The sequence below is a fragment of the Hipposideros armiger genome, unplaced genomic scaffold, assembly GCF_001890085.2.
Source record: "Hipposideros armiger isolate ML-2016 unplaced genomic scaffold, ASM189008v1 scaffold_226, whole genome shotgun sequence".
Lineage (NCBI taxonomy): Eukaryota > Metazoa > Chordata > Mammalia > Chiroptera > Hipposideridae > Hipposideros > Hipposideros armiger.
The window spans coordinates 2,432,258-2,454,462 of NW_017731576.1; the positions used below are offsets into that span (position 1 = coordinate 2,432,258).

The following is a 22,205-nucleotide window of genomic DNA, read 5'->3' on the forward strand; positions in this document are numbered from 1 at the left end:
AAAAAATATTTATTTTATTCTGGAAGTTTGAAACAGAAAGAAAAGTTACAAACACAGCATAGAGGTTCCCATATAGACCAAAACCAGTTTCTCTTATTGTTAATATCTCACATTAGTGTGGTATAATTTGTTAAAACTAATTAGCTAATATTGATAACATTTTATACTGTTTCACTGAGAAATAATTGACATAATCACTGTATAGGTTTAAGGCATAGACATGATTGTTTGATTTACATATATTGTGAAATAATTACAATAGGTTTAGTTAACATCCATCTCAGATACAATAAAAACAAAAAAATTTCTGCTGTGCTGACAACTCTTAGGATCCCTTTTCTTAACTTTCCTATATATCATACAGCAGCACTAACTATAATTATCATGTTGTACATTACATCCCTAGTAGTTATAACTAGAAATTTGTACCTTTTGACTACCTTCCTCAGTTGCCCCTCTTCCTACCCCATAACATTATTATTAATTAAAAGCCATACTTTATTCAGATTTTCTTCATTTTTACCTAATGTCCTTTTTCTGTTCCAGGATCTCATCCAGAATACCACGAAAGGTGGTACTTGTCATGTCTCCTTGGACTCCTCTACATCATGACTTTTCCATACTTCATTTGGTTTTGATGAATGTGACGGTTTTATGGAGCAGTGATCTAGTATTTTATAGAATGCCTTTCAACTTGGGTTTGACTGATGTTGTTCTCAAGGTTAGATATGGTTTATGGGTTCTTGAGAAAATCAAAGTGCCGTTCTCATCACATCAAAACAAAGAGTACATGCTATCAACATGATCAAATATTATTTGTGAATCATGATCATCTAGCTGAGGCAGTATTTGTCAGGTTTCTCCACTCTTACAAATTAAACTTTTTCCCGTTATCAATACTGTAATGTTTGGAAGGAAATCACTATGTATATCCCACACTTTATGGGTAGGGAGTTATGCTTCATTTCCTTGAGTTTTATGTATGAATTTAGATAAATTATTTTGAATTCTACATAAAAGACTTGTCTATTTTCACCAATTTGTTTCATGACTCTGTCATTTATTTATATCGATCTATCAAGTATGGACTCATGAATATTTTATAGTTTGGGTTATAATCCGATTCTACGATTTCCCCCCCCCCTCACATTTTTCCAGCTTTGGCTATTAAGGGCTTTCATTTGGTTTCTGTGTCCTTTTGATATACCCTCATCATTTTGTTTTGTTTTCCTTCAGCACTTGTTTACTTTCTGACACTATGAAATTCTTCAGGCTCACCTTGTTTATTTCCTGTCACAGTCCTAGAATCTAATATTTCTTCAAGGAGCCCTGGTTTCTTTTATTGGAGAATGGAATTAGAAATCAAGATCTAGGTGCTAGGTGCGCTTGTTGCTACTGGCTCATTGCTAGTGAAATGTCATTTCTTAGCCCATCTTAGCTGAAAGAACAAGGGATAATATATATGTGTATGTATACTAGAGTGTATACAAACATATCTATTAATGTCTCTATATGTATCCATATGTGTCTATATTAAGCTACATATGAATTATCCTAATGCCTTCAACTCCATTACTACATGGATTATTCTAGCATCTTCCCCTTGCTTATCCATAGCCTACTACAACAGTAAAAATTTGGTTCCCACCATCAACCACCTATTAATTTTCAACTCCAGTATACATGTATAGTGACTTTACAATTGGTAACCCATACTCCCATGGGAAACAACTTTGCCAACTAAAGTACAGTACTTTTATAGCTTTATCGGCCTTTACTCTTACAGTCTCCACTTATTTCTTCAGTTACATAGAACAGCACCTTTCCCCCCAAACCATTTCAGTGAGGTTATTTCATGCATTTGTAGTACAGTTAGATTCTATTGTCATAGTCTGCATTCATCCTGGGATGATCTCGTGATTAAAAAAAAAAATTGTATGCATTGATGTTTATTCTTTGTGCTACAAAGTTTTGTAGGTTTTGAGAAATGCATAGTATCATGTATTCAATATTACAGTATCATACAGCATAGTTTAACCACCCTAATCCCGTGATTCAACTATTCAACCATCACTCCTCCCCTAAACCCTGGCAAACACCCATCTATTTATCATTTCTATAGTCTTGCCTTTTCCAGAATGTCATATAAACTGGAGTAACATAGTATACAGCCTTTTCAGATTGGCTTTCTCCCCTTCACTCAGGAATACCCATTTAAGATTCATTTATACTTTTGAATGGCCTGAACTCATTCCTTTTCACTAAATGGCATTCCATTATATGGATATAGCAGTTTATCCATTTCATCTACTGAAGAACATCTTGGTTGCTTCCAGTCTGGAACAATTATGATTATTAAGAACACTCACATGCAGTTTTTTATGTGGATATGAGTTTCAAATCAGTTGGGTAAACACCTAAGAGCGTGGGATTGCTGGACTTTATAGAATAGCCATGTTTATTTAGCTCTGTAAGAAACTATCAGATTCTTCCAAAGTAGCTACAGCATTTTGCATTCCCACCAACAATGAATTCCTGGAGCTCTCTCACAATTTGTAATGTGCCAGTAAGGCGTTTTCAACTCATCTTTTGTCTAGAATACCTCTTTTCTTCTTTTATCAAAATTTTATGTAGGCAATTAAAGAGGAAAAGAACTATCTGGTTGGCTTAATGAAAGAGTCTCAAAGAATTTTCCTTAAACTGAATTGTTCAGGATTTTTAAAAAAAATATTTATTTTATTCTGGAAGTTTGAAACAGAAAGAAAAGTTACAAACACAGCATAGAGGTTCCCATATAGACCAAAATCCTTGGCAGTAATTGGTATTGTCAGTGTTTTGAATATTAGCCATTCTAATCGCTGTATAATGATACCTTGTTGTTTTAATTTGCACTGCCCCAATTATAAATCATGGTCATCGTTTCATATGCTTATTTGCCTCTGTATCTCTTCTTTGCTGAGATGTCTGTTCGAATTTTTAGCCCACTTTTTACTGAGGGATCTATTTTTTCTTTTTAGAGTTCTTAGTATATTTGGGATACAAGTCCTTTATCATATATTTATTCTGCAAATATTTTCTCCCAGTATGTGACTTGTCTTTTCATTTTCTTAACAGTGTCTTTTGCAGAGCAGAAAATTTTCAATTTTAATAAACTCCATCTTGCCAATTTTTTCCTTTCACGGATTGTGCTCTTGGTAGTTATATCTAAATCCTCATCACTAAACCCAATGTGGACTTTCGCCTACATTTTCTTTTAGAAGTTTATAGTTTTGCATTTTACATGATCTACTTTAATTTTTCTATAAATTTTTCTGTGTTTAAGTTCTTTTCTTTCCATATGGACATTCAATTACTCCAGCACTATTTGTTGAAAAGATGATTATTTCTCCATTTGATGGCCTTTAATTTTTTTTTTTAAGATTTTATTGGGGAATTGGGGGAGGGAACAGCGTTGGAGAATCGGGGGAGGGAACAGCATTGGGGAATCGGGGAAGGGGAACAGACAAGTTGCTGTCCTTTTGTTCTTCAGTCTAGTTGTGTAGGACGTTGCTTCACTGGCCCATGCTGGTATTATCACTGACCTCTTCCCAGGTGAGGCAGATAGGTTGCCGGCCATTGGACGGCCACTCATGGCAGGTCACGCGGGCTGCCAGCCGCTCCCGGCAGCTTATGGCAGCCCACTGCAGCTTCACTGCAACCTACACCATCGCCTCATGGCAGCCCAGCTCCAGATCAAGCTGTTGTTCACCATCTTAGCTGTAGAGGGCACAGCGTCACTGGCCCACATGTGGGATCCAAACAGGGGCCCTGCTGCTCAGAGCTGGCATCCCAAGAACTCTTAACCAACACACCACTAGGCGGCCCGCCTTTGATTCTTTATTTAAAAAAATTAGTCGACTATATTTGTGTGATTCCTACAATACTTTAAAGAATAATTTAGAATAATATAAACAATAAAATGTTTATATATGTACAACTCTTCCAAAAAGAAATCACTAGAAAAAGGAGGATAAAATATACCAAAATATTTCATGTTCCATTCTCTTATAGTAAGTTTTTACCCTGTTCTCTGCACATCCAATAGTTTTTCCTACACAATGAATCCATCAGGGTTATCTGTGGTTTTCACTGCACTCTACCTAAAATAGTACCTATATATATCTACATTTGAAAGCTCTTTTAAAAACATGAAAATAAGATGATATGAAGACTTCAAGAGATTCACAGTCCATTGAAGCATATAGATATTACGTTACAACATAAAAGATAAAATGGAAAATACGTCCTAAATGTAGTTTCAAAGTTATGAGTTACATTTATACACACACACACACACACACACACACACACACACACAATCCATGGGAAGAAATCACTTGAAATTAACATATACAACTTCTGATTATGATAATATTGTAAACAATATTATTTATATAAATGCTCTTCCTGAAATGCTAATTAAAGTACGAAAAACATTTTGAAAAGCATATGAAACCTTATGAAGTAGTAAGAAATTACTAGGATAAAAACAATTGGGTTGTCAGAAAAGTCATGACATATTTTTTCTATGTTTTTCATTGCAAAAATGTGTCATGACTTTTCCGACAACCCAATAAAAGCAGAAACACAAAATACAGAAGGAGTACACTGATATCACTTTTCTCTAAAAAAACTGAGTCACAATGCATAAATTATAAGTTCTGAGTTGAAGGGTCTAAGAGAAATAACTCTTTCACAAAATGGGGCCTCAAGATTTCATCTCTAGTTTAACGTTAAACCAGGAGTAAATCTTACTTACACCTTATACTCTGGAGACTACAAAGAAAGATGTCCAGGGGGTACTTGTGTAGGAGGAGATAAATGTACCCGAGTGGTAGTAATCAAACACTGGTGCTCTCACAAATATCTTAAATTCATACAGTCTGATCCAGAAAACTTTAAACTGTATACAAGTTGCAAGTGGTCCTAGATTGGTTGTGCCACTAGACATCTGTCAAGCAAATGCTAAATCCTCTCTAGAGAAATGTACCTTTATTTTAAGTTTCAAATAAATTTGAACGAAAATATGGAACATGGAATAAAAACTAACTAAACATACCAAAAAAAGAAGGCAATAAGTAGGCAAAAAGTACAAGCAAAAAAAGGCCACAAAAATACTCAGAAAGACTTATTAGAACTACCAGACTGTATAAGAAATAAATTAACCATGTTAAAAAAGGAAAATATAAGACTGAATATCCACAGGGAACAATTTCATGGACTTCTTTTTCTTTAAAAACAAATCCAGTAGCTATAAATTCTAGAAATGAAAATATAGTAACTGACACAAACTGGTAGAGATGAAAAAAGAATAAGTGAACTGGAAGAGAGAGAGAAAATTATACAGAAAGCAGCACAGAAATTCAAAAATTGAAAAAGGTCCATAGCACACAATATGCAAAGTTTAAATAAAGTTTCTCAGGGAGAAGAGAAATAAAATAAGGCTATTTGAAGACATAGCTGAGCAAAAACACGAATCCAAAGAAATAAGTTTTATACCTAAAACTTAATAGAGCCAAACTGCAGAATACCAGAAACAAAGAAAATACCTTAAACTTTGGGGAAAACAAGTATTAAAAAACAAAACAAAAGACTATTCTAAGTTTTCAACAGAAGCCAGAATAATGTCTTTCAATGTGCTGGGAAAAAAATAACTGCCAATATTAAATTACATACCCAACAAAATATATTTTAAGAAATAGACAAATTATATTTTCAGATCAAGTTCAATAGTGTCAATTTCCAATAGAACCTCAAAGGAATTTCTTAATGCTGCACTTTTGGCAGAAGTGATCCCAGACATATATGACACGAAGAAACAATAAACAACAATAAAATGGAGTTCATATAGGTAAAGCTAAATTAAGCAATAATTTTATTAAAAAAAATAACAACTATGGGAAAACTAAATAGATTTAAATGACAACACAAGGAAGGAAGTAAATGAAATTATAGCATTCTAGGTCCTATCTGAGAGAAGAATAAAGGTGGTAATTATCTTTAGATTTTGATACATTAAATATGACTTCTATAACTTCTAGGGTAACCATTAAATGAATGTAGAGTATAAAAATGTCCAAAAAAGTGGAGGGGAAAAGGGAGTTCTTTTGGATTCAAAGAATCTTAGGCAAGAAAGAAGAGAAAAATAATTTTTATTTTTCTCTCAATTTTGTTCATTTTTTCAAATAGCTAGTAAATTTATTAGAACATAAATTATTTGGACATAACAACTTCAAAACAGAAATGTTAGGTATTTCTTTTGGCCTACAGGTTCCATGAAAAAATTACTAAGACACTAATCAGCCGCATGAAATGGGAAAGTACAGGGAACTCTTGGAGTAACCTCCTGAGTGAGGTCAATTTTCTAGTAATTCCACACTTCTATAAAGCCCTCAGGCATTTGGAAGTCTACTGTTAAGCACCAGCACTGCAAGAGAGCCAGTACTTGGTATAACCAACTAAGAAAGAAGATAGTTCTAACCTACACTTCACAAGTTTGAAAATACATCCTTTATTAACTAAAAACAAGCACATTTGTCAATGAAAACTATTCATTAATACCCAATTATATACATTTCTGTAATGTATTATATACATGCATTAGTATACACCCAAAGATACATGCTTGTACCAATGGTGTACTAAATAATGGTAAGACTTTGAATAGAGATAACATATCTTTATTTTGTTGTGCATAATATTATAAATGTATCCTTTCTGTGTTGTCTTCTTAGCTTTCTCAGAATTTATTCCTATGAAAGCTTATGAAGTTACATAACTCTAAAATGCAACTTTTTAAATCAACATTCCTTTTGTCATCTTTCCTACTTCATTGATACTAAATATGCCCTATTATTGCATGTTGAATTAGTCAGTATATTCTACCTGAGGGTCCCAGCAGTAAACAGAATTCACTCCAGATGGTTCAACTAAAGAGATTTTAATGCAAATACAGATGGGAACTCTGGGAACAGATAAGGAAACAACTAGGGGTGCTGATGCAACTTAAGATAGCTAAAGTAGGAAACCAAAGCCATCCCCTCAGCTCGAAGGTCAGGATGAGAAAATAGTGACACTGGAGCCAAATGGAAAAGGGGCTGCAGAAGACTTTATACTACTCACATGATGTTCCAATTTGACATGTCACTGGTGGGAGTGTCCCTTCTAGTCAAGAGCTAGGGAAAAAAGTTTCATGACTTTTCCTCCTTTCCCTGGTTCTCCTCCTACTTTAGCAGTTTTATTTCATTTTTTAATTTTCTTTTGTTCCTGGTTCTTATAAAGCTTTAGGAAGAAAAGGGCTGATACAACAGAACACCAATCTGTATTCTGGAAATGACTTTGCAACATAAAGAGTCCTTATAAATGCAAAGTCTTAACTTAATAAATACAGAGACTGGCCTTTATAATACAAACATTTCCCCATTTGTCTTTTGTCTTTTGACTTTATAACGTGCCTACCATGTGAAAGTTTTTGGTGGTGTTTTTAGTGTAGTTTAATACTCGTATACCAATCTTTTCTTTTATAACTAAGAGATTTTGAGTCACAGCTAAATTTGAGTAACATTAATAAAAGGTCTTTCCCAACTCTGAGGTTATAATGGAATTCTTCCTTGTTTTCTTCTAGTGCTTTTAATATTTTCTTTCTGGTATTTATTTGTTGTTTCTTTTTCTTTGTTTCTGCTGTTGGTTGTTATTTAAACTCTTGATGCATTGGGAATTTATCTTGGTACATTATTATCAAGGGAGGTATAGATCTGAAATAATTTCCCACATTTCCCCCATTTTTACCTTAAATGGGGGAGATCTTTTATTCCATTGTGTCTTTTAACTGGCTATTCTTATATAAACCAAACATATTAATTCATCTTTATTAACTCTATATCCCAATAACTCACTGAATTATTTTATGACATATTAGTTTTACGAACTAATTCTCTTGAATTTTCTAAACAATCAATATTATTTTCAAATAGTAATCATACTTTATTTTACTGTCTATATGTATTGGCTTGTATCACCAATATAATGCTAAATAGGAATTGTGTGAGTGGGCATCTTTGCTTTCTTTGACTTTGGTGAAAAATGACCCTACTGGTTTCCCTTCAGCACAATGTTGGCTTTGGCATTAAAAGGCTTTTTCTCGGGCCGGCCGAGTGGCGTGTTGGTTATTAACTGGCTTGGGACACCAGAGGGCCCCGGTTCGGATCCCACATATGAGGGCCAGTGATACTGCCCTCTACAGCTAAGATGCTGAACAACAGCTCAACCTGGAGCTGGGCTGCCATGAGTCACCAGCGACAACGGCGTAGGCAGCCCCTGTGGCAGTGGGTTGCCATGGGCTACCATATGTAGCCAGCAGCCAGCGTGAGCGGCCAGCAGCCGCAGTGAGCGGCTGTCCAGAAGCTGGCGACTGATCTGCCTCTCCTAGGAAGAGTGTAGTGATGGTGCCAACTTGGGCCAGTGAAGCAACGTCCTCCACAACTAGACTGAAGAACAAAAGGACAGCAACTTGTCTGTTCCCCTTCCCCCAATTCCCCAGCACTGTTCCCATCCCCCCAATTCCCCAATAAAAATCTTTTAAAAAAAAGGCTTTTTCTCCACTTTCATTTTTTTACTTTGACATAATTTCAGACTTTAAAATTGTAAGAAATGTACAAAAAATTTCTAAATACCAATCACCTAATTCCTAGGTATAAACATTTTACATTTTTGTCCTTCTTTAACTTTTCATATATCCCTTTACTCTTCAAAACTTCAGTGTGCATATATCCCGCAAACAAAAAAATCTCTTGTAAAACCACAGTACAATGATCAAAATCATGAAATTAACAAGGATACAATATACGTGTTGTAACCCAAGGAACTAATTCAGATTCCAGTACTCGTCTCAATAATACCCTTCACATCAAAAGAAAAATCTAAGATCATTTACTGCATTCAGCAGTCATATTTTAGTCTTATCTGGAACAGATTCTGAGTCATTTCTTTATATTTCATGACACTGATGTTTTTAAAGAGTACAGGATAGCTATTTTGAAGAATATACTTCAATTTCAGATTTTCTTATGGTCCTCATGAGTAGATTCAAGCTCTGCACTTTTGGCAAGAATACTGCAGAAGTTGCATTCTTCTAAGTGTGTATCAAGAAGCACATGCTAGCTATCAACTGGTTCTGTAACTGGCATTGTTTGCTTTCATCATTTAGTTATGGTGGTGCCTTTCCTAGTTTGTACATGGTAAAGTTACCATTTTACTCATGGTAAATAACAGATACTTTGTAAGGAGAGAGACACTTTGAGACTAGTTTAATAGAGTGTTCCTCATCAAACTTTTCCCAGCTAGTTTTATGTCCCAAACACTCATTTCAAGTTAGTTAGTACTTTCTGTACTCTTCAGTGTGGTTACGTTATCATAGTATGTTTCACGTGTTCTGTTTGAATCCAATTTTAAGAATTTTCTCCCATCTTTGTTGATTTTTCCTTCTTTTTGAGTAATGAAACTTTAAGATACCTACAAAAGTCAGGAATATTCAAACAGTATATTCGAATTAAGTATCATCCTTTCACCACAATTCCCTCTAAAGCTTCCACCTCATTTACACACACACACACACACACACACACACACACACACACACACCCTCTACCAGTAATCAATCATTACTCTGTTTTTTTTCTTTCTCCTGTGTTTCTTTTTGGTCAAATGAGCAGATACATGTGCATATTCCATCATTTCCCCTTCTTACTTAAAAAAAAAAAAGCATACTTTAGATACTCTTTTCCACTTTGCATTTTGCCTTTAAAATGTATACCGAAAATTTCCCTACATCAATCCACAAGAGATCTTTCTCATTCCTTTTTATACTGACAAAAAACTCCATTGTATAACTATACCAGTTTATTCAATCACTGTCCTTCCTATATGTGAGCATTTACATTGTTTCCACTATTTTGAAATTACAAATAGTATTGTATTGAGTCGCCCTGGGCATTTATTTTTGAAATGCTGAAGTACATCTTCAAGGCAAAACCCCAGAAGTAGGATGGCTGGGTCAAAGGATAAAAACATATGTAGTTTTGGGTAGATACCGCCAAATCTCTTTCCCTGAGAGATGTACCAATTTGAATTCCAAAAAACAACGTAACAGTGTCTCTTTCCTCACAGCCTCACCAACAGAGCAATAATTTAAAACATTTATCAGTCTCATAGGTGAAAAATGGTATCTCAGTGTAGCTGTAATTCATAATTCTCTTCGTTCATATGTTTTAAGACATGCTTACGGAAGTTGCATAGGTACTGTGTCTATTTATGGATTTTTATTACATTCCACTGATGTGAGAGATTGTTTTCTTTGTTAATCATATTAAGAAAATATGCATCTATGTCTCTTTTATCAAAATGTTTTAAAATCCATTTTGTCAAATGCCTTTTCAGGAACTATAAGGACAGTCTAAGGAAAAATTGACAAGGGATGGGAACAGAGAATTCACAAAAAAAGAAATAGAAACAGCTCTCAAGCCCCACTCATAAGAGAAATACAAATTAAAATTATTCATGTACAAAAATTAACTATGGACCAACAACCTAAATATAAGATTTAAAACTATAAAAATATTAGAAGAAAACAAGGATAAATTTTTATGTCTGTAGATTTGGCAATGGATTCTTAGACTTAACACAAGCATGAGCAAAAATGAAAAAATTCATAAATTGGACTTCATAAAATTTTAAAACTTTTACATCAAGGACATCTTTAAGAAAGTAAAAAAGGGGCCAGCCGAGTGGCTCAGTTGGTTAAGAGCTCGCTCAAGTGTTTGAGCTCTGAGCAACAGCGGTTTGATTCCCGGACTGAGCTGAGCAGCCGCTGAGCTGCCAACCGGTGGCAGGATGGCTCAGCTTAAAAAAAATAAAAAATAAAAAATAATAAAATAAAGTAAAAAAGCCTACAGAATGGAAAGAAAACAGTTGCAGTTATATATCTGATAAGGGTTTTAGTATCTAGAATATATAAAGAACTCTTACAATTCACAACAACAACAACAAAAACACATCTAATTTAAAAATGAGCAAAGGACTTAAATACACATTTCTTCAAAGAAGAAACACAAATGGCCAAAAAACATATGAAAACATGTTCAAGATTATTGACCACTAAGGAAACACTAATCAAACCCACAATGAGATACTGCTTCATAATTTTAAATTTTTTTAAATTGGAAAATAAAGTGCTGGAGAGGATGTAGAGAAATAAGAACCCTCATACATTTCTGTTAAGAATGTAAAATGGAGCAGCTGCTGTGGAAAATAGTTTGGCTGTTCCACAAAAGTTAAAATAAAATTATCATATGATCCAGCAACTCCACTCTTAGTTACTTCCAACAAAAAATTAAAAAACAAGTACTCAAACAGATACTTGTTCATGAATGTTTGCAGTAGCAATATTCACAATAACCAAAAAGTAAAATAACTCAAATGTCCATCAACAGAAGAATGGATAAACAAATTGTGATATATACATACAATGGAATGTTATTAAGCCATAAAAAGGAATGATGATACGTGTTACTACTTCAAAGACATCATGCTAAGTGAAAGAAATCAGATGCAAACGGTCACATTTTATACAAAATGACCAGGACAGGCAAATTCATAGAAGCAGAAAGCATAGAAGTAGATGCCAAGGGTTGGCAGGGAGAAGAGAATGGGGAATGATTACTTAATAAATATGAGGTATTCTTTTGGGGTGATAAAGTTCTGAAGGACAGCTGGATTGCTCAGTTAGTAAGAGTGCAAGCTCTGAACAACAGGGCTGCCAGTTCAATTCCCGCATTGGCCAGTAAGCTGCCCCAGTAAGCTGCACTCTCTACAACGAAGATTGTGAACAATGGCTCGACCTGGAGCTGGGTTGCTGTGAGCGGCCGGCTTGAGCTGCCGTGGGCTAACATGGGCTGCCGTGAACTACCGTCAGCCGCAGCGGGTAGCATGAGCGGCCGGCAGCTGGCGAGAGCTGTCGTGAGCCGCTGGCCGGCCAACATCCGGCAACCAACTGCCTCAGACAGGAAGAGAACAATGATCATAATACCAACATGGGCAGCATCCTCCACAACTAGACTGAGAACAACGGCTTGGAGGTGGCAGGTGGAGGGAGAGGAGCAAGGCAGGGGAGAAGAAAAGAAAAAATTTTGATATTTGAGAGAGGTGGCTACACAACATTGTAAATGTGCTAAATGTTACTGAATTGTACACTTTAAAATGGTTAATTGTATATCAAGTGAATTTCACCTCCCATTTTAAAAAAATCACAGACATCTCATTTTTAAATCATTCATAAAACCAATCCAAAAATTTGTAAAAGCACTTTGTTGAAAGACTGAGAAGAAACAAGCGTTTTCATGCAAGTAAAATTGGGTACAATTCCTATAGCAGGAAATTTGGCAATACGTACCTAATGTAATTACAAATACATTTATCTACATTCTTCCACTCTGGAGATAGATGAAAAGGCAGGTAGTAGTAAAGATTTTTTGCTGTTTATCTTTAGAAAACTTTTTTTAATTTTTTGAACCATGGAAATGAATTATAAAAGGCAACAATTTAAAGACTACCAGTTGTAGGGCCGGCCGAGTGGCTCAGTTGGTTAAGAGCTCGCTCAAGAGTTTGAGCTCTGAGCAACAGTGGTTCGAGTCCCAGCCCGAGCTGAGCAGCTGCTGAGCTGCCAACAGGTGGCAGGATGGCTCAACTTAAAAAAAAAAAAAAAAGACTACCAGTTGTGAACTTCTGAAACTGATGTTGAATAATATTGTATGTCAACTATAATTATATATACATATAGTCACAGGATACGGAGTAGAATGTGGGAATGGAGTCAATGCAATTGTAATAGATAAGTATGATATCGGCGGTGGGAGGGCAGTGGATGGGGGGAGGCGGGTTGGTACTTTGTGAGGGGTGAAAAGGATAACTATTGCATTGTCCTGTACACTTGAAACTAATAATAAAATTTTGTTTTAAATAAAATAAAATAAAGACCAGTTGTTTTAAAATCAAAACCCAATCCAACATGATACTTACATAGATTAGATTAAATATGTAAGGCACATCATTCAGTGTTTACTTTAAGGCTGTAAAATTAACAAACTTGCATTCCTTCAAACAGCTGAATCTCTTGTTTCTCCTCACCTGTCTTCATGCTCTAGGATTCAGCCATAAACTATTTATATGCTAGAGTACGCCATGCTTTCTTGTCCTCAGGCGTTTTTGCACAGTGTTAAATTTGACCTTTCTCTTCTCCATTAACTTTGTTTTACTCAACCTCAGTCTCACAGTTTCTTCCTCTGGGGTGCATTTTCTTATAAATATTCCCATATTCACACATACACACACACACACAGTCTGGTCTGGATCAGAATTCCTACTTGTTATCCTCACAGTGCCTGTGGTTAGGCATAAAGACTCCAGATTGAGATAAATCTTACTCTGAATCATGAGGTTGGCATTTACAAACAGTATGATGTCCAAAAATCTATGTAAGCCCTTTATTCTCAGTTTCCTAATCTACACAATAAAGATCACATCTGCCTGATAGGACTGTTAACATTAGATGATGTGCATAGTTAATGTACATAAAGCACATAGTCATTACATAGTAACCAGACTTATTACTCTGATAAAGGCACTGAGCACTTTACTGAGCTACTGGTGTATTTCTCTCTTTGTTCTTTGTAATCAAGCCTCCTTTAAAAATTACACATACCCTAATTCTGACTGGGGGCAGAGACGCTCTTGGTAACATGTGTATACTCTGGAACAGTGCTTAGTATAGGGTAGGTGCTCTGTAAATATTTATTAAACTACTTATATTAATATGGTGAGTTATAACTTGGACAGAAAAAAGGAGGACCTTTAAAATATCGATTTAATCAGTGAACTCAACAAAAGATCACTGTTCCTTCTCTATTGAAAAACTAAGAATGGTGATTTACCAACTGATTTCCCCCATGCAGAATTTATTCTGTTAAGATTTATCTACTCTAAAACAGAAAAACATCTTTATCTATTAATATGATAAAAATAAAACCACTTTATTTTAACCAATTGTCTATGGATTTCCAACCAACTATAAACATGAGAAACCTGATTCCTTACTTATGTAACCCTAAGCAAATTATTTGAGCTTCAAGTACTTCATCTATAAAATGAAGGCCAAATACTAATAAGGATACAAAATATGAATGTTAGCAACTAGCACAGTAACCAATATGGAGTATAGGTACAAATAATACCAGTAAATATTAATTATAAAAGCTTATGATCTTAAAAAGTCAATTCATAAATTCATTAAATGTATTTCAGATTTCCTTCAAAATTTGAAAAAATTCAGAAATCTATTATTTTATAGGAGCAAAACTGACCCAGGACAAAATGAAATATCCCTAAATAACTTAAAAATAATTTTAACAAAAAAAGATTAGCACATAATTCTAGGATGAATTATGTATGACTAACGGAACATAAAGTAAATTGACACTGCTTGACTCACAGGCTCAATGTACATCATTTATTCCAACATTCTTTACCTCGACATCCTGAACACTGGATAAAAAAGTTGATTAAATCCAGAAGTGCGATGTCTCTGTCTTGTTTATATGATTCAATCCAGTCATCCACCACGGACTGTGGGAAAAAATATATCAAAATGAAAACTTCAAAAAAATTTAATATTACAACAAATAATTTTTTTAAAAGTTTGTGGTTTTTATCAGTGTATGTCTACTTAAACAAGAAAACTACTTACCTGAAATTATTCCTTTATAGCCAAGTAAAAGTAGAGATTACCTCATTTTTTAAAGGCAATTAAAAGGTAAGTTACTAAAGTTTCAGATATTTGTTCAAAATAGAGCACAATACAAACCTAACTATACCAATCCCCTGAATCTAATAATTAGTAAGCAAGTACAGATTTTCTTTTTTAATTTTATAGCCATGGTCATTGGTTACACATGTCTTTCATGCTACAATGACATAGTTGATTCTTTTAAGGAGGGCACAGCTCACAGTGGCCCATACGGGGATCGAACCGGCATCCTTGGTGTTAGGAGCACCATGCTCTAACAAACTGAGCTAACCAGTCACTCCGAAACTATAGATATTAATATTCAAAACATATTGTGAGAATAAAACAAATACTAAAGTAAATTCACTTATAGATAGATATAAACTTTCTGAGTATCAGAAAAACAAATCCACTAGTATATAAAAAGAGTGCACAACATTTATAACAAAAAGCTTTTTTTTTCAGAAATGCAAGGATGGCTCAATATTAGAAAATCAAACAATTCAACTTATCAACAAAGGGAAAAAATAAAATGATTGTTACAAGATCTCAAAAAAGTGCCTGATGAAATTCTGCAGCGTTTAGTAAAAAACAACTTCTAGAAAAATCAGGGTTACGTGGAATGTATATAAAAAAGATAAAGACAAAGACTAAAATACTTTCGTTGTTAAAATGCTTAAGACATTTCAACTCAAAAAGGAATAAAAACAGGGTACATCCCTAATCATTCAACATAGGTTTTAGATTTTTTTGTTAATACAAAAATTAGTAAAATATTTATACAATTTTCCTTGTATAAAGGAAGATTTTACAGCTGATAAAAAAAACCTGAGTCTCTACAAAAGTGATTCAAAAGATTAACATTGGAAAAATTTGACAAGACACCTGAGAAAAGATAAATGTACAAAATAACTTTTTAATATTCAATATATAAGAAACATAATGGATGAGTAGCCTGGTCACAGGTAAAAATATCACAGAATAAATTTCAAAAGGTAAACATGTTAATGGAGAAAGCCATAAAAATGTACAGGATATAGAAAACAACCTAAGTAAGTATGATACACTAAACCTGAAAAAATTAAAAAAGGGCTTAGTGCTTCATCAGTAAAGTTTTTCAAAATTATCAGGCAAATGTAATGTGACTCCACTAAACACACTACTGGGCTGAATTGTTTCAGGGTTTTCTTGGGTTGGGGTATGATCAGAAGAAGTGTAAAAAATAATTTTTAAATTTTTTTTAAAATAAAATTTTTATTTTAATACTGAGGTATTATACATAATAAAATGAATAAATCTTAAGTTATACCTTGATGAAATTTCACAAATACTACATACCAAGATGAAAATATAAAACATTTCTAGAACTGAAACATGGCCCTTCATGTTCCCTTCCAGTCAGAAACCATTCCCAGCCCATATGGCTTAAATATTTTTCCTTAACAGTTGACATAATTTTGAAATTCATACAAATAATAACATCTTTTGATTTTTTTTGAAAATTCTATCAGTGAGACTCAACCACATTATTAAGTGTATCAGTAATTCCTTTTTGCATTGCTGGAAAGTATTTCATTGTATTAACATACCACAGTTGAATGTTTTACTGTTGATTGAGTATTGCTTCCATTTTTGAGCCATGACAAATAAAACTGTTAACATAACTGCCCATCTTTTGATGGACATAAATATTTTTCCTGTTGTACATAACCCAGTAGCAGATTTCTTAACACAGAGAACTCATGTGTGTTGTGAGTTGTAGACAATGCCAAACAATTTTCCAAAACAGGTGTTTAAATTTTACTTCTACCAGGAATGTATAAGATCTAGCAACATAAGAGACAGGGGGCTCCACAACCTTACTAATACTAGGTATTGTCAGTTCTTTCACTATAACCCACTCTGGTTGAAAATACCCCTTGTTTAAATTAATATCCATTTCTATTGAGGAGAAACTACATTCCCTTCTCCTATGTGAAACAGAGGACTTTTTGTTCTGCTGACATACATAACACACTGATTGTCCCATCACATTAGTGTCTGGGAGGTATTGTTTTAGAAACATTATGGGTGTAGGAGAGGATAAAAAGAAAAAGAATGACATGGTATCTGTACAAGATTCAGCTCTGCTGAATAATGTGTCAGGCCCTGTTGACTAAGAATGGTGGTAAGGACTAAGAAGGAAGAAGGCAGGTCAACAGGGACTTAGAGACTCAGGGCCTAAGTAGACATGGTTTGTGTCACAGGTAATGAAGTATGGCACAAAGCTGAGGAAAAGCAATAATGCAGAGGGTGCAGCATTATGAATACGTTGACCAAAATTCTTTTGAATTCCAAAAGTTATGGTATCAATTTCTAATGTCACTAGTCATATAAGAGCCCAAAACATTCTGAATAACACTAGTGAGCAAGGACTTGCATGAAAAATATCAAAAATGGATACAAAGATATTGAAAATAATGAGAAACTAGAAAAACAATAATAGACCACAAAAATAGACCCAAGTATACACAGGGTGCCAAAATAATGTATACACATCTTAAGATGAAAAAAATTGTATTAAAATTGTAATACAATAAATGACACTAGCATTAATTTGATTAATGCCATGTTTTCAGCGAATGACATACTACACATTGCTACCGTAATTCAATTCAACTCAGAAAAGTAATACATAGATAATATCTCTTAAAATGTGTACATTTTTTTGGCACCCCAGTATACAGAACTTAAACTACGACAAAGGAGATGTTTTAATTTTAGAGGGATGGCTAACTTATTTAATAAATTATACTAATATGATTGGCTATTCATTTTGAAGGGAACAAAGTCATACTTTGTAAAAGCTACCAAAGAGGTGTAGAAGCAATGGACTCCCAAGAGTGAACTCCAGACACGTAAGCCTTTCTTGGTTTGACAGAAACTGGGGACTGTTAGAGGCATTACCAAGAATGAGCATAAGTGGGTAGATAACAAGAGTATGTCATTATGTACATGGTGGTGGAGGCAGGATTAAACAGAAAACTATACAAGGTGTGATAAAAAAAATATGGGGAATGTTTGAATTTTTTAAAAAATTTTTTATTAAAGTTAAAAGACACATTGCCATTAATCCCCCTTAAAATATTCCCCCTCAATTCAAACACATGTATCCCTATGTTCTCGCCACTTTCTGAAGCAGTTCTAGAAGACCTCTTTCAAGAGTGTGTTTAATTGCGTTACCTTGATGTACTAAATCAATTCAAAACGTTTACATTTCTTGGTCATTTTGACTTTGGAGAAGAGCCTTAAGTCGCATGGTGCCAGATCTGGTGAATAAGGAGGATGAGGACACACCATCACGTTTTCATTTGACAGAAATTGCCATATCAGAAGTGATGTGTGACATGAAGCCTTTCTGTTGTGATCACAAATATCGTCAATGCTGCTCTCACAGCCATCCAACAGAAGGGCAGGGATCTTGAATATGGGAAGTAGCGCATCGAACCTTAGTAACAGTGTGTGACAAGTTTCAACTTGTTCTGTGAAGTCAGTCGGGTGTGAGCTACATTTGAAAGAATGTAAATCATCTACCATGACAATACTCCGTGTCACACATCGCTTCTGGTATGGCAATTTCTGTCAAATAAAAACATTAGGGGGCCGGCCGAGTGGCGCGATGGTTAAGAACTGGCTTGGGACGCCAGAGGGCCCCGGTTCCCACATATGAGGGCCAGTGACATTGCCCTCTACAGCTAAGATGCTGAACAACAGCTCAAGCTGGAGCTGTGTTGCCGTGAGTCGCTGACGACGGCATAGGCTGCAGCCCCTGTGGCAGTGGGTTGCCATGGGCTACCGTGTGTAGACAGCAGCCAGCGTGAGCGGCCAGCAGCCGCTGTGAGCGGCCATCCAGAAGCCGGCGACTGATCTGCCTCGCCCAGGAAGAGCGCAATGATGGTGCCAACTTGGGCCAGTGAAGCAACGTCCTCCACAACTAGACTGAAGAACAAACGACAGCAACTTGTCTGTTCCCCTTCCCCCAATTCTCCAGCACTGTTCCCATTCCCCGAATTCCGCAATTTAAAAAAAAAAATCTTTAAAAAAACAAACAAAAAAACATTAGGTGTGTCCTCATCCACCTATTCACTGGATCTAGCACCATGCGACTTCTTGCTCTTCCCCAAAGTAAAAAATGATTCAGGACATCCAGGCAGCCAAAACAGCGCAAGTAAAGACACTCACAAAAGAGGACTTCCAGAACTGCTTCAGAAAGCAGCAAGAACGATGGGATAAGTGTGTTCGAAGCAAGGGGGAGTGTTTTGAAGGGAACTAGGCAAAGTGTCTTTTACTGTAATAATTTTTTTAATGTGAACATTCACCATATTGTTTGATCACACCTCATATAAGGCACATCAAAATCAAATTGCTGGAAATCTTCAAAAAAGAGAAAAAATTTTTAAGCAGCCATAGGGTATCTACATGGGACCAAAGGATAAGAAATAGGGCACACTTACCCAAAAAGAATTAAAGCCAGTGGATAACGCAATGACATATTTAAAGTACTGAAAGAACTGCCCACCAGTGAGCACAAAAACCCAGCTTCCCTGTCTTCCCCAAAAGATCAACAATTGGCTAGCTGTCCATAAACAAAAAACAGTTCCATGAGATCTCTACAGTCCACTTAAGAATTTTTATCAACAACAAAACTGAGAATAACCACATAAAAAAGAAACTGCATTCTGCCTGCATCATCCCATCCATTCTTCAGTGGTATGAAGGAATTTCCCAGTGAGAAAAGAGTTCCTCTCACCAGAAAAGGAAGAATGGGGTGAACGACTAGCTTCTCCAGCCTCACAGTTCACAGGGCACTGCACAGATGTCACACTTCAGTTTCACCCCACCTAGAGCAGCAAACCTGAGATGTATGAGGTTGGAGAATTAAGTCTGCGAACTCATCCTAGGAAAAGTGCTACATACCTCATTGCTGAATATTACTATGGTCACCTTTGAAGTACTCCCCTTGGGAAGCTATGCACTCACGCCAGTGCCTGGTCCACCCTTCAAAGCAATTCTGGAACTCTTTTTCTGGAATGGCCATCAGGCCTGTTGTCGTACTACACTTGATGTCCTGAATGTCATCAAAATGTCTTACTTTCAATGTTTCCTTTATCTTCTGGTAAAGAAAGGTCACTGGGGGCCAGATCAGGTGAGTAAGGAGGGTGTTCCAATACAGTTATTTGTTTACTGGCTAAAAACTCCCTCACACACAGTGCCGGGTGAGCTGGTGCATTGTCATGATGCAAGGGCCATGAATTGTTGGTAAAAAGTTCAGGTCATCTAGCTTTTCCACACAGCCTTTTCAGCACTTCAAATAGTAAACTTGATTAACTATTTGTCCAGTTGGTACAAATTCATAATGAATAATCTCTCTGATATCAAAAAAGGTTAGCAACATAGCTGCAACAAGTTCTCAAACTTAACTGTCTGACCTCATATTCACCTGGTTATAAACAAGGAATAAAAGCAGAGGTTATTATTAAAAGACAAACAGTAGAAGCATTCACAGCTCAGAGACCAGCTGTGCAGACAAACTCAAATTTCACCACTGACAAAGCCAAAGGCCAGCATAGCCACTGTGAACCCCTGCAAATCTCACCAGCTCTCCCCACACAGGTATTTGCTTTCACTGATGCCAGTTGCCCAAGTCCCTCCCTGCACCCTTCCTGTACCACCGCCAGACCTTCAATACTGCCATCCAGGATCTCCACTGCTGCACAAGTGTAATACACAAGCCTCTTGAGTCTCTCCCCACCCACACGGGAGTTTGGGAGGCATGCTAGCAGCCAATTTGGGATTCTGCAGCTTCACAAGAGCCAAACACCAGCACCTCCCCCATCACTAAGCCCAGGCTCAGGGCTACCCCTCCAGCTGTGCACCACTGGTCTGACACATATCATTGGCTTCCAATGCAGTGCAAATGCAGCAGATGGGTAGGGGTGAGAGGGTATGCAGCAACCAGTGAGTGCACTGACAGGCAACGCACCCCACTACTGCTTACAGACCCAAATCAGTCCTCATCTTCTGTAATTGCCAGCATCACCAATGCCTACGTACAACTAGCCCCTCCAAGCTGTGTACCTGCACACCCCAGCCCAACTCACCATGAGCTAACACTGTACTGTGCATGCCTGGGGGTCGAGTTTGCAACTACAGGAGAGGATACTGCCATTCCAGGTATTCACAGCTGCCAGTGAGCCCACAGTTGGCCCCAGCTTGCTACCTGCACTGGCCTTCATCACTATAAGTATGGATGAGATTGGCTTCTGCCACTATGGAGGCACCTGCAGCCGCCCACCACAGCTGAGTGTGTGCACACCACTTACTCCAGTCACCACCACTGACTAACTTGGTCCCTAGCTACGAACCTGAAGGTGCTTCTTAGGATATCAACAATGCTTGCAGTGACTGAACATCCTCCAGTGCTCACCAAGGACCAGAGAGTTGTCAATTCTGTGGATCCCAGTGACCTGAGCTGAAGAGACATCACACCCACCCGCCTACCAGATCCACTGCCACAACAACCCCTACATTTGGCACCTTGCACCACTAGACTTAGGTCACAGCACGATCCAGTGTGCCCTCACACAGGTGAAGGGCTTCCCTTATTAAAATAAGTTTATAACGTCTGGAAGAGGTAACTGCTTCTTCAAATGTGCAGACACAAAAGAAGGGCTACACGGAGTATCAAAGAAATATATCTCCACCAGAGGAATACAACACACCTCCAGTAACTTACCTAAAGAAATGGAGATCCAGGAATTGCCTGATAAAGAATTCAAAATAATTGTTCTACAGATGGTCAGCAAGCTACAACAGAACACAGCTAAACAATTAATGATATCAGGGAGGAAAAAGATAACAAAATGAGAAGTTCAACAAAGAAATAGAGCCAAACAGACATTTTGAAACTGAAGAACACAATAACTGTACTGAAGAATTCAGTCAAGAGTTTCAACAGCATACATGAACAAGCTACAGGGAGAATCAGTGAGCTAGAACACAGATAAACTGAAATTATCTAATCAGAGGAGAAAAAAAACAGGAATGAAAAACGCTTACAGGAAATATGAGATACCATCAAAATAATAATAACCACAATAACAACATACCCTCATTGGAGTCGACAACACAACATACCCATCATTGGAGTCCGAGAAAGAGAAGAGCGAGAGAAAGCGGTAGAAAGCTTATTTTTAAAAATGGCAAGGGCCGGCCGAGTGGCGCGATGGTTAAGAACTGGCTTGGGACGCCAGAGGGCCCCGGTTCGGATCCCACATATGAGGGCCAGTGACAC

The 22,205-nt window shown here is 36.4% G+C and overlaps 1 protein-coding gene across 1 annotated transcript in view; it reads right to left on the bottom strand.

The window, feature by feature from the left end:
* Window positions 1-22,205, bottom strand: part of STAG1 (STAG1 cohesin complex component) — a 392,478-nt gene that overhangs the window by 207,267 nt on the left and 163,006 nt on the right. Inside the window, exon 5 of the mRNA XM_019654594.1 lies at window positions 14,616-14,712. Within this exon, the coding sequence (XP_019510139.1) occupies window positions 14,616-14,712 (97 nt within the window). The remainder of the gene's footprint in view (window positions 1-14,615; window positions 14,713-22,205) is intronic.